A 12857-nucleotide genomic window follows, 5' to 3' on the forward strand; every position below is an offset into this window, starting at 1 on the left:
TTAGGACCAAACTCGGTGGATATTTAGTTTAGGATGCACGGATAGGATCACGATGTTTAATGTTACTTAGTGAAAGGCCTGGATGAAATTGAGATGAAATTATTACTAGCTGCAGCTTTCAAGCACATTAATGCAACAACACAAATGCACAATAAACAGTAATACAATAAATTCTGTAATACTAGGTAACTAGATCTTAACAGTCTAAGCCAAAGTATGTAGTGCAACACTAAAAGTTCATGGTAGTTTGGTGTTAAAGTAGGGTTGTAGTTAAGATTGTTCTAAGATTAAAAGAGGGAAATGCAATGCTAACATTTTGTTTGAGAGGACTAGAATACAAAAACAGGGATGTAATGCTGAGGCTGTATAAGGTGCTGGCTGGTCAGGCTGCATATGGAGTATCGTGAGCAATTTTGGGCCCCGTATCTGAGGAAGGATGTGCTGGCTCTGGAGAGGGTCCAGAGGAGGTTTACAAGAATGATCCCAGGAATGAGTGGGTTAACATATGATGAGCGTTTGTCGGCACTGGGCCTGTACTCACTGGAGTTTAGAAGGATGAGGGGGAACCACGTTGAAACTTACCGAATAGGGAAAAGCTTACATGGAGAGGATGTTTCCACTAGTGGGAGAGTCTAGGACCAGAGGGCACAGCCTCAGAATTAAAGGACGCACCTTTAGAATGGCCTACTGCTGCACCTATTGTCTATGTATCTATATGAGATGAGGAGGGGTTTCTTTAGTCAGAGGGTGGTGAATCTGTGGGATTCATTGCCACAGAAGGCTGAGGAGGCCAAGTCAGTGGGTATTTTTGAGGATTGACAATTCCTTAGTTGATTAGTGCGGGTGTCGGGGGTTATGGGGAGAAGGCAGGAGAATGGGGTTAGGAGAATGGGGTTAGGAGGGAGAGATAGATCAGCCATGATTGAATGGCAGAGTAGACTTGATGGGCCGAATGGCCTAATTCTGCTGTTATCCCTTCTGAATGTTGATGAAGAGGAAGTGATGCTAAATGTAATGCAGATTGATGCTTTTTTTTCCACTTGTAGGAGTTTTGTCAACACGTTTATTCAGTTCAAGAAGCCGATCATCGTAGCCGTGAACGGCCCTGCTATCGGCCTGGGGGCCTCCATCTTGCCCCTCTGTGACGTGGTGTGGGCCAATGAGAAGGCCTGGTTCCAGACTCCCTACACCACGTTTGGACAGACTCCTGACGGCTGCTCATCACTGACCTATCCCAGAATCATGGGCCTCGCCTCAGTAAGTTCCAAACCTGCTTCAAATCATCAACTGCTCTCTTCAGGGGCGGCACCATAGCGCAGCGGTAGAGTTGCTGCCTCGCAGCGCTTACAGCGCCAGAGACACGGGTTCCATCCCTACTACGGGTGCTGTCAGTATGGAGTGACCTGCGTGGGTTTTCTCCGAGATCTTCGGTTTCCTCCCACGCTCCAAAGACCTACAGTGCTAGTTTACAGGGATCGCTGGTCGCTGTGGACTCGATAGGCTGAAGGGCCTGTTTCCACGCTGTATCTCTAAACTAAACTAAACAGGCCCTTTGGTCGTCTGAGTCCGCGCCGATCAACAATCGCTCCGTAAACGTTCCATCCTGCACACCGGGGACAATTTACACAAGCCAATTAACCTACAGACCTTCTTTGTAATGAAGGAGAAAACCAGAGCAGCCGGTCAGGATGGAACGCAAGCCTCTGACGCTGTAAGGCAGCAACTCTGCCCCTCAGCACCGTGCCTCCCGGTCACACAAAGTGTAAATTGAGTTTCTTGGTCGGCATGGGTAAGTTGGGCCGAAGGGCCTGTTTCCAAGCTGTGTATTTATGTCGAATTTGGCTTCTAAACATTGTTCCTCAATAACACATGTCTACTCAATAACACATTTCTACGGTGGCGCAGCGGTAGAGTTGCTGCCTTACAGCGAATGCAGCGCCAGAGACCCGGGTTCCATCCCGACTACAGGTGCTGTCTGTACGGAGTTTGTACGTTCTCCCCGTGACCTGCGTGGGTTTTCTCCCAGATCTTTGGTTTCCTCCCACATTCCAATGACGTACAGGTTTGTAGGTTAATTGGCTTGGTAAATGTAAATATTGTCCCTAGTGGGTGTAGGATAGTGTCAGTGTGCGGGGATCGCTGGTCGGCACGGACCCGGTGGGCCGAAAGGGCCTGTTTCCACGCAGTATCTCTAAACTAAACTACTTATCTTTAATGAGAATTATCTTATAAATTCTCCAACTAATTATCTGTCATAGTTCTCTTGCTTATTAAAATGTTGATGGTTAGCACTGCACCAATTGTATTATCGTGCCTGAAAAAGGTTGCTCAACATCACAACCACTTGCTCAGGTCATAGGACCATGGAACGTGCCATTGACTTCAGAAAGGGGAGTTTGAAGACCATGTGTCCACACCCTCTCTCGCTGCTCACCCCTTGCCCTTTCACATCTCTAGTTTCCCTCTCCTCTGACTCTCAATCTGAAGGTGTCTCGACACAATACGTCACCAATTCCTTCTTTCCAGAGTTGCTGCCTGACCCGCTGAGTTACTCCAGCACTCTGTGAAACGTCACCTATCCATGTTCTCCACAGATGCTGCCTGACCCGCTGAGTTACTCCAGCACTCTGTGAAACGTCACCTATCCATGTTCTCCACAGATGCTGCCTGACCCGCTGAGTTACTCCAGCACTCTGTGAAACGTCACCTATCCATGTTCTCCACAGATGCTGCCTGACCCGCTGAGTTACTCCAGCACTCTGTGAAACGTCACCTATCCATGTTCTCCACAGATGCTGCCTGACCCGCTGAGTTACTCCAGCACTCTGAAATGTCACCTATCCATGTTCTCTAGAGATGCTGCCTGACCCGCTGAGTTACTCCAGCACTCTGTGAAACGTCACCTATCCATGTTCTCCACAGATGCTGCCTGACCCGCTGAGTTACTCCAGCACTCTGTGAAATGTCACCTATCCATGTTCTCTAGAGATGCTGCCTGACCCGCTGAGTTACTCCAGCACTCTGTGAAACGTCACCTATCCATGTTCTCCACAGATGCTGCCTGACCCGCTGAGTTACTCCAGCATTCTGTGCCTTATCTTCTCTGTCAGACTTTATTTTTCACTGTTTATGCTGAGATTGTGATTTTTTTTTTACACAGGCGAATGAAATGCTATTCAGTGGACGCAAGTTGACTGCACAAGAAGCTTGTGCTAAAGGATTGGTATCGCAGGTTTTCTGGCCTGGAACCTTCAGTCAGGAGGTCATGGTCCGCATTAAGGAACTCGTCGCCTGTAATTCCCTTGTAAGTCGGCAACGTAACCATCCACATTCCACATATAAAAGGACTGGACAAGCTAGAGGCAGGAAACATGTTCCCAATGTTGGGGGAGTCCAGAACCAGGGGCCACACATTCTAAGAATAAAGGGGGGGCATTTAAAACAGAGGCTACTCCAGATTTGGCCTCACCAATGCCCTGTACAATTTCAACATTACATCCCAACTTCTATACTCGATGCTCTGATTTATAAAGGCAAGCATACCAAACGCCTTCTTCACCACCCTATCCACATGAGATTCCACCTTCAGGGAACAATGCACAGTTATTCCCAGATCCCTCTGTTCCACTGCATTCCTCAATTCCCTACCATTTACCCTGTACGTCCTATTTTGATTTGTCCTACCAAAATGCAGCACCTCACACTTATCAGCATTAAACTCCATCTGCCATCTTTCAGCCCACCCTTCCAAAAGGCCCAAGTCTCTCTGTAGACTTTGAAAATCTACCTCACTATCAACTACTCCACCTATCTTAGTATCATCTGCATATTTACTAATCCAATTTGCCACACCATCATCCAGATCATTAATGTAAATGACAAACAACAGTGGACCCAACACAGATCCTTGGGGCACTCCACTAGACACTGGCCTCCAACCTGACATACAATTGTCAACCGTTACCCTCTGGTATCTCCCATTCAGCCATTGTTGAATCCATCTTGCAACCTCACTATTAATACCCAACGATTTAACCTTCTTAATCAACCTTCCATGTGGAACCTTGTCAAATGCCTTACTGAAGTCCATATAGACAACATCCACAGCCTTGCCCTTATCAATTTCCCTGGTAACCTCTTCAAAAAATTCAAGAAGATTAGTCAAACATGACCTTCCAGGCACAAATCCATGTTGACTGTTTCTAATCAGGCCTTGATTATCCAAATAATTATATATATTGTCCCTAAGTATCTTTTCCATTAATTTTCCCACCACAGACGTCAAACTAATAGGTCTATAATTGCTAGGTTTACTTTTAGAACCTTTTTTAAACAAAGGCACAACATGCGCAATGCGCCAATCTTCCGGCACCATCCCTGTTTCTAATGACGTTTGAAATATTTCCGTCATAGCCCCTGCTATTTCTGCACTAACTTCCCTCAATGTCCTAGGGAATATCCTATCAGGACCTGGAGACTTATCCACTTTTATATTCTTCAAAAGTGTCCGTACCTCCTCTTCTTTAATCCTCCTAATTTCCATCACTACTCTACTTGTTTCGCTTACCTCACATAATTCAATATCCTTCTCCTCGGTAAATACCGAAGAAAAGAAATTGTTTAATATCTCCCCCATTTCTTCCGGCTCAGCACATAGCTGTCCACTCTGACTCTCTAATGGACCAATTTTTTCCCTCACTATCCTTTTGCTATTGACATATCTGTAGAACCCCTTGGGGTTTACTTTTACATTACTTGCCAAAGCAGCCTCATATTTTTTTTCGCTTTTCTAATTTCCTTTTTAAGATTCCTTTTACATTCTTTATATTCCTCAAGAACCTCATTTACTCCCTGCCGCTTATATTTATTGTATATCTCCCTCTTTTTCCGAACCAAGTGTCCAATTTCCCTGGAAAACCACGGCTCTTTCAAATTATTATTCTTTCCTTTCCACCGAACAGGGACATAAAGACTCTGTACTCTCAAAATTTCACCTTTAAATATCCTCCATTTCTCTATTATATCCTTTTCATAAAACAACAATTTCCATTTCACTCCTTTTAAATCCTTTCTCATCTCCTCAAAATTAGCCTTTCTCCAATCCAAAATCTCAACCCTTGGTCCAGATTTGACCTTCTCCATAATGATATTGAAACTAATGGCATTATGATCACTAGACCCAAAGTGCTCCTCAACACATACCTCCGTCACCTGACCCATCTCATTTCCTAACAGGAGGTCCAACACTGCCCCTTCTCTGGTAGGCACCTCTACGTATTGCTGCAAAAAACTATCCTGCACACATTTTACAAACTCCAAACCATCCAGCCCTTTAACAGAATGTGATTCCCAGTCTATATACGGAAAATTGAAATCACCCACAATCACCACTCTGTGCTTACTACTAATATCTGCTATCTCCTTACATATTTGCTCTTCCAATTCTCGTTCCCTATTTGGCGGTCTATAATACACCCCTATAAGTGTTGCTAAACCTTTCTCATTTCTGAGTTCCACCCAAACAGCCTCCTTAATCGAGCCTTCTAGTCTGTCCTGCCAAAGCACTGCTGTGATATCCTCCCTGACAAGCAATGCAACACCCCCACCTCTTACCCCTCCGATTCTATCACATCTGAAACAATGAAATCCTGGAATATTTAATTGCCAATCGCAACCCTCCTGCAACCATGTTTCACTGATCGCCACAACATCATACTTCCAGATGTCAATCCAGGCTCTAAGCTCATCCACCTTTCTTACAATGCTCCTAGCATTAAAATATACACATTTAAGGGACCCATCATTTCTTATTCTCAGTTTATTTCTTTTCCCTTCTTTCTCTCCTACATATTGGGTCTGAGTGTTTCCCTTTTCTGCCTCCTGCCTCACACACTGCCTATTAGCTATCTGTGTTTGAGTCCCTCCCCCCAACCGTACTAGTTTAAAGTCTCCGCAGTTATTTTAGCAAATCTCCCCGCCAGGATATTGGTTCCCCTCGGGTTCAGATGCAACCCGTCCTTTTTGTACAGGTCATACTTCCCCCAGAAGAGGTCCCAATGATCCAGAAACTTGAAACCCTGCTCCCTGCACCAGTTCCTCAGCCACGTATTTATCCTCCACCTCACTCCATTCCTATTCTCACTATCGCGTGGCACAGGCAGTAAGCCTGAGATTATTACTTTGGAAGTCCTTTTTTTTAACTCTCTTCCTAGCTCCCTGAATTCTCCTTTCAGGACCTCTTCCCTTATCCTACCTATATTGTTGGTACCTATATGTACCACGACCTCTGGCTCCTCTCCCTCCCCTTTCAGGATATCCTGGACACGCTCAGACACATCCCGGACACCGGCACCAGGGAGGCAAACCACCATCCGGGTCTCCCGACTGCGTCCACAGAAACGCCTATCTGACCCCCTCACTATAGAGTCCCCTATTACTACTGCTTTCCTCTTCCTTTCCCTACCCTTCTGAGCAACAGGGCCGGACTCCTTGCCAGAGGCCCGGGCACCGTCGTTGCCCCCAGGTAGGCTGTCCCCCCCAACAGTACTTAAACAGGAGTACTTATTTCCAAGGGTTACAGCCACCGGGGTACTCCCTAGTCCCTGCCTCTGTTCCTTGCCCCCCCTAACAGTGACCCACTTGTCTACCTCCCGTGGTCTAGGAGTGACCACCTCCCTGTAACTCCTATCTATAACCTCCTCACTCTCCCTGATCAGACGGAGGTCATCAATCTGCCGCTCCAGGTTCCTAATACGGTCCCTTAGGAGCCCCATCTCGTCACACCTGGCGCAGATGTGGATGTCTGGAAGACTATCAGACTCCCAGATTCCCCACATCTGACACCCAGAACAAAAAACTGCCCTGGCAGTCATACTCTCCAAACAAAGCCCCGCGCTCGGTTACTAAACCTACCGCCCGGCCGCTACTCCAACCGCTCCAACCGCCCACCCAAAAGAACTGAGTGATCTCCTGGGAGAGGCGAAAAACCGGATAAAAAACCCAGGCCAATTTGGGAAAAAATCCGGGAAATTCCTCTCCGACCCCAAGCTAGGCGATCGAAACTAGTCCGGGAGATCACACAGGTCTTACTCCTTACTATCCCCACACAATCTCCACACACTACTTCCCAAGCAACACAGCTTGGTGCTGCTTGCTGCTGCTGCTACTGCTGATTGCTGCTGCCTAGAAGAAACTTTTTCACCCAGAGAGTTGTGAATCTGTGGAATTCTCTGCCACAGAAGGCAGTGGAGGCCAATTCACTGGATGGATTTAAGAGAGAGTTAGATAGAGCTCTAGGGGCTAGTGGAATCAAGGGATATGGGGAGAAGACAGGCACAGGTTACTGATTGTGGATGATCAGCCATGATCACAATGAATGGCGGTGCTGTCTCAAAGGGCCAAACGGCCTCCTCCTGCACCTATTGTCTCTGTTTCTATAGACAGACCTTCCTTACACTCAGTCAAATGCAGCATTCACTTTATTTGTTTTTAAATGTTATCCTTTTTCTGAAAGAGGTTTTTATAACAGGTGTGTTACATTTCTTTAATGTAGCACAGGTCTACCACCAGTTTATCGGCAGCTTTGTTTCCACTAAAGACTAGATACAGAATGCTGGAGTAACTCAGCGGGTCAGACAGCATCTCTAGAGAGAAGGAATGCATGACGTTTCAGGTCACAACCTCTCTGAAGTCTGAAGAAGGGTCTCGACCCGAATCGTCACCCGCACTGAAGAAGGGTCTCACCTCTCACCTAAATGCCTGACCCGCTGATCCAGCATTCTGACTCTATCTTTGGTGTAAACCTGCATCTGCTGTTCCTTCCTGCATGCCTTGCTGGTTTATCCATTTTGCCAGAGCAACAGAGGTTCTAAGTTTGTAGATTATAGGAGTACAATTAGGTCCAATTCTGGTCACGTAATAATAATAATTCAACAATATCCCGGCACGGTGGCGCAGCGGTAGAGTTGCCGCCTTACAGCGCTTGCAGCACCGGAGACCCGGGTTCCATCCCGACTACGGGTGCTGTCTGTACGGAGTTTGTACCTTCTCCCTGAGACCACGCGGGTTTTCTCCGAGATCTTCGGTTTCCTCCCTCACTCCAAAGATGTACAGGAATAGACAATAGACAATAGACAATAGGTAATAGGACAATGGGTAGTATGTAGATAAATTGGCTTGGTAAATGTGAAAATTGTCCTTAGGATAGTGTTAATGTGCGGGGATCGCTGGTCGGTGCGGACTCAGTGGGACGAAGGGCCTGTTTTAGTTTAGTATCTCTAAACTAAACTAAACTCAATCTCCAACCCTCTAATTATACCCCACCCCTCTCTCTAAAGCACCATGGCCACAGTCAGTTATATCAAATATAAAATGTGGGTTGAATTGCCAGTGAAGCTCGCGCTTCTTGCCCGGTTGCTGGATAACGAGTTGCCCTGCGTCGTCCTGACGAGGGTGGGATCGGCGACCGCACCCGAGACCGAGTCGCCCCTTTCCCTGCAGGCCGCGCCCCGCAGAGGGGCAGAAACGTGGGCCGCTGAAACACAAGCTCAGGCCCAGGGGGACTTCCATGGGGGATTTCAAGGTAATTTTAGTCCGGGTTTAAGGAGGTGCTGGACCAGCAGTTGCTAGTAAATCAGCGGTGGACCTGTATAAAGTACCATTTTGTAACGCAGAGGAAAAATGCTTCCAACTAATGTCATACCCATCGAGCACAGAAGCAGGCCCTTCATGTGATGTACCAAAGATAGACACAGAATGCTGGAGTAACTCCATGGTGGCGCAGTGGTAGAGTTGCTGCCTCACAGCGCTAGAGGCCCAGGTCTCAGGTTCGATCCCGACCACGGGTGCTGTCCGTACGGACTTTGTACGTTCTCCCCGTGACCTGCGTGGGTTTATCCAGGTGCTCCGGTTTCCTCCCACACTCCAAAGATGCACAGGTTTGTATGCACAGTTGATTGGCTTTGGTACAATTGTAATTTGTCCCTGGTGTGTAGGATAGCTTCAGTATTTGGAGATCACTCATCCGCAGAGAGTCGGTGGGCCGAAGGACCTGGGTCTCTAAAGTCCAGCACTTTTCAGTTTTGCTCAAGATTCCAGCAACTGCAGTTTTTTGAGTCTTTATGAATTTGATTTCTCTGAGACCTTTGGTTTCCTCCCACACTCCAAAGACGTACAGTTTTGTAGGTTAATTGGCTTGGTACAAATGTAAATTGTCCCTAGTGTGTGTAGTGTTAATGTGTGGGGATCGCTGGTTGGTGCGGACTCGATGGTCCGAAGGGCCTGTTTCCACACTATCTCTAAACTAAACTAAAAAGGTGGAACTGTGGATGCTAGTTTGCACAAAAAGACACAGAGTGCTGGAGTAACTCAGCGGGTCAGGCAGCATCTCTGGAGAACATGGATAGGCGACGTGCGTGATAGGTGACTTTAGCACTCTGTGAAACGTCACCTATCCATGTTCTCCAGAGATGCTGCCTGACCCGCTGAGTTACTCCAGCACTCTGTGAAACATCACCTATCCATGTTCTCCACAGATGCTGCCTGACCCGCTGAGTTACTCCAGCACTCTGTGAAACGTCACCTATCCATGTTCTCCAGAGATGCTGCCTGACCCGCTGAGTTACTCCAGCACTCTGTGTCCTTTTGTGCAAACTAGCATCCATAGTTCCACCTTTCTACTTTATTGTGTTTACCTTGCTAATAAGCTGGCCAGATGCTTATTCCGAGCTATTTTGCCACATCGACCAGCGATCCCTTACACTATCACTATCCTACTACACACACTAGGAACAACAATTTACAATTTTACCAAAGCCAATTAACATACAAACCTATATGTCTTCGGAGTGTGGGAGGAAACCGGAGCACCACGCAGGTCACGGGGAGAACGTACAAACTCCGTACAGACAGCACCCATAGTCGGGATCAAACCCAGGTCTCTGGCGCTGCAAGACAGCAACTCTTTCACTGTGCGCCACTGTGCCACCCTTAATGTGCCTATGCGATGTGGCTTACTGAGTCATGAGTCCGACAGCTTTAGTGTACTCTCTGCAATAAAATGGTATTACTGCCCTAACAAATATCTGCACACTTTATTCAGGTACTTGAGGAGTCCAAAGCCCTTGTCCGAAATGCCATGAAAGGTGATTTGGAGCAGACCAACGAGAATGAAACTTATGTTCTAAGGAAAATCTGGAGTTCTTCTCAGGGGATGGATTCTATGCTAAGGTACCTACAGAAGAAGATCGATGAGTTCTGAACGTGGATTGTCTTTGGAAAAATTATTTCCTGCTGGGTCGCCTTGTTGGCTTCTGAATGCCCTCGTACGGAAGTAGAGGAGCGGGAGAAACCAATGGAAATATACATCCTTGAGAGGCGTCTGCCCAGAAGCAAAGGCTGGAAGCTGAAGACCTGAACTGGTGCTGTGTGTGCTCCATCAGTCCAAACGACAACGGGAGAGGAGAGAGAGCAAGCTGGGGCGAGCTGAATGATTTGCCGTGCACTTTGCAGTTATCCTTTGCTTTTGTCCACGACAGTTACTGCACTCTACAATGCTTCCCCACATCCAAACGTGTGGTCTGATTCAGCGTTTGAGAGGGGAAAGTTTGGAATGACGCTCAGCTTCAGAAAATGGGAGGAAAGAAAACGGGTAAAATAAACCAGCCCCTCACATCCCACTGCCAGGGAATAACGAGGATGGTTTAAATTAAAAATATAAATACTAACTCACAAAAAAGATTCTAAAAAAAGGTCATAGGTATATTGTTTGGGGGAGGGGGGCGGGGAGAGGATTACAAATACCTCAACATCAAAGAACAGGTGTGATTTCTGGCAGTCAATCCTATCTCTAACATAAATCCTTCAGACTGTACAGTACATATCCTTGCAAAGAGTCTGTGTGTACATGTTCAATGTGCTCAGGACGTGTTTATTAAATGTTTGACCCAGTTCCAGAATTTATTCCTATATTCTCCAAAACGCATGAAGAAACCACTGGCTCCTTAAGACAAAATCCCGCCTTGCAGTATTAGCGATTGTGAATCTTATATAAGGAAACGACATAAGTTAAGTATTAGTTTTCGTGTTTTTTAAAGTGTAGGGTTTTCCATTTCTTTTTAATCAAATACAAATATAACTTCTGTTTCTGGGTAAGTATAAACTATAGAAAGAGCTTGTGTTTCGTTGCCAGTTACAATGTATTACACCAAAAATGCTTTCTGAATTCATAATTATGGTCTTAGTACCACTTTAGAAACATTTTCTTAATTTAATAAGCTTTTAAATCAAAAACTCCTTTTTGGCACACTATTCAAAACAAAAAATATTTTTTAAAAAAAACCTTTAAAAGTAGGTAATTCTTGTATCTTTTTGTTTAAATGTTACACTATGCCATATTCTTAACGGTGCCCCAGATAAATAGTATTGTTCATTCCTGTTAGGAGTGGTAACTAATTCCTGTCTGCAGATATCTCACTGGATATGTATATCTGCATTTGCAATCTTCTCTGAATGTATGAATGGAAATTAAATCTTATTTTTGTACAGTTTGTTTGTACTTATAAATGATCACCTCCTTTCCCAGTGGAGAGCTGTACATTGTGTAAATCTGCCTTTACTTTGGATTGGTACAGTATTTTTGCATCTGTAGGACCTACTTTTGTTCAGTAGTTTAAACTATATTATAAGCTGTACAATCTGTAAAGTTTTATAGGTTATTAATTAAAATGAGCTGTGAAAAGATCTGGGGAAATAAAAACTAATATTTCATATTCAAAAGTGCATCCAAATTGTAAAACTTATCGTGCTGATTCTCCAAAGTGTTCTGTCTCAATGTTCACAATGTCCTTATGTATTATAGTTCATAAGTTCCTCGGTTCATAGGTTCTTCTTCTCTCATGTTCATCGTTCAAATGTTACACCACTGTCATCGTCCGTCCTGAAAAGGGCGCAAGCTTCCGGCGACAGTCAGTGGGAGCCATCACTTGTACAGTAGACGATGGTGGTAACAGAATGAGCTCAGGACACTTCCAGTTTCCAGCCCTGCCATGTGCACACTTCTGCTATTGGGCCAGGTTCATAGGTTGTCTGTCCATTATGACTGATCTTTCCCTCTCAATCCCGTTCACCAGCCTTCTCCCCGTAACCCCCGACACCCGTGCTAATCTAGAATCTGTCAGTCTCCGCATTAAAAATATCCACTGACTCGGCCTCCACGGCCGTCTGTGGCAAATAATTCCACAGATTCACCACCCTCTGACTAAAGAAATTCCTCCTCATCTCCTTTAAAGAGACACAACAACGAAGATGCTGGAAAAAGTTCAAAGGTTCAAGGAGCAGAATTAGTCCATTCAGCCCATCAAGTCTACTCTGCCATTAAATCATAGCTGATCTATCTTTCCCTTGATCCCCATTCTCTTGCCTTTGCCCCCATAACCCGATACCCGTATTAAACGAGCAAAAACAAAATGCTGACGGAATTCAGCGGATCAGGCAACATTCGTAAAGGGAAATAGACAGACCCTTCTTCAGATAACTTCAGTTTGAGTCAATGGTACTTTAGTCATAGAGTGATACAGTGTGGAAACAGGCCCTTCGGCCCAACTTGCCCACACCGGCCAACATGTCCCAGCTACACTAGTCCCACCTGCCTGCGCTTGGTCCATAACCCTCCAAACCTATCCTTTCCATGTACCTGTCTAACTGTTTATTAAACAATGGGATAGTCCCAGCCTCAACTACCTCCTCTAGCAGCTTGTTCCATACACCCACCACCCTTTATGTGAAAAAGTTACCCCCCAGATTCCTATTCAATCTTTTCCCCTTCACCTTAAACCTATGTTCTCTGGTCCTCAATTCCC

General features: G+C 45.7%; 1 protein-coding gene across 1 annotated transcript in view; it reads left to right on the forward strand.

Moving 5' to 3' along the window:
- The window catches only part of cdyl (chromodomain protein, Y-like), a 30328-nt gene extending 18587 nt beyond the window's left edge, over positions 1 to 11741 (forward strand). Inside the window, exons 4-6 of the mRNA XM_078430057.1 lie at positions 1047 to 1257; positions 3161 to 3304; positions 10100 to 11741. Coding sequence (XP_078286183.1) covers positions 1047 to 1257; positions 3161 to 3304; positions 10100 to 10258 — 514 coding nt within the window. The 3' untranslated portion in view covers positions 10259 to 11741. The remainder of the gene's footprint in view (positions 1 to 1046; positions 1258 to 3160; positions 3305 to 10099) is intronic.
- The last annotated feature ends 1116 nt before the right edge of the window (positions 11742 to 12857 follow it).

Source organism: Rhinoraja longicauda, chromosome 2, assembly GCF_053455715.1.
Source record: "Rhinoraja longicauda isolate Sanriku21f chromosome 2, sRhiLon1.1, whole genome shotgun sequence".
NCBI lineage: Eukaryota > Metazoa > Chordata > Chondrichthyes > Rajiformes > Arhynchobatidae > Rhinoraja > Rhinoraja longicauda.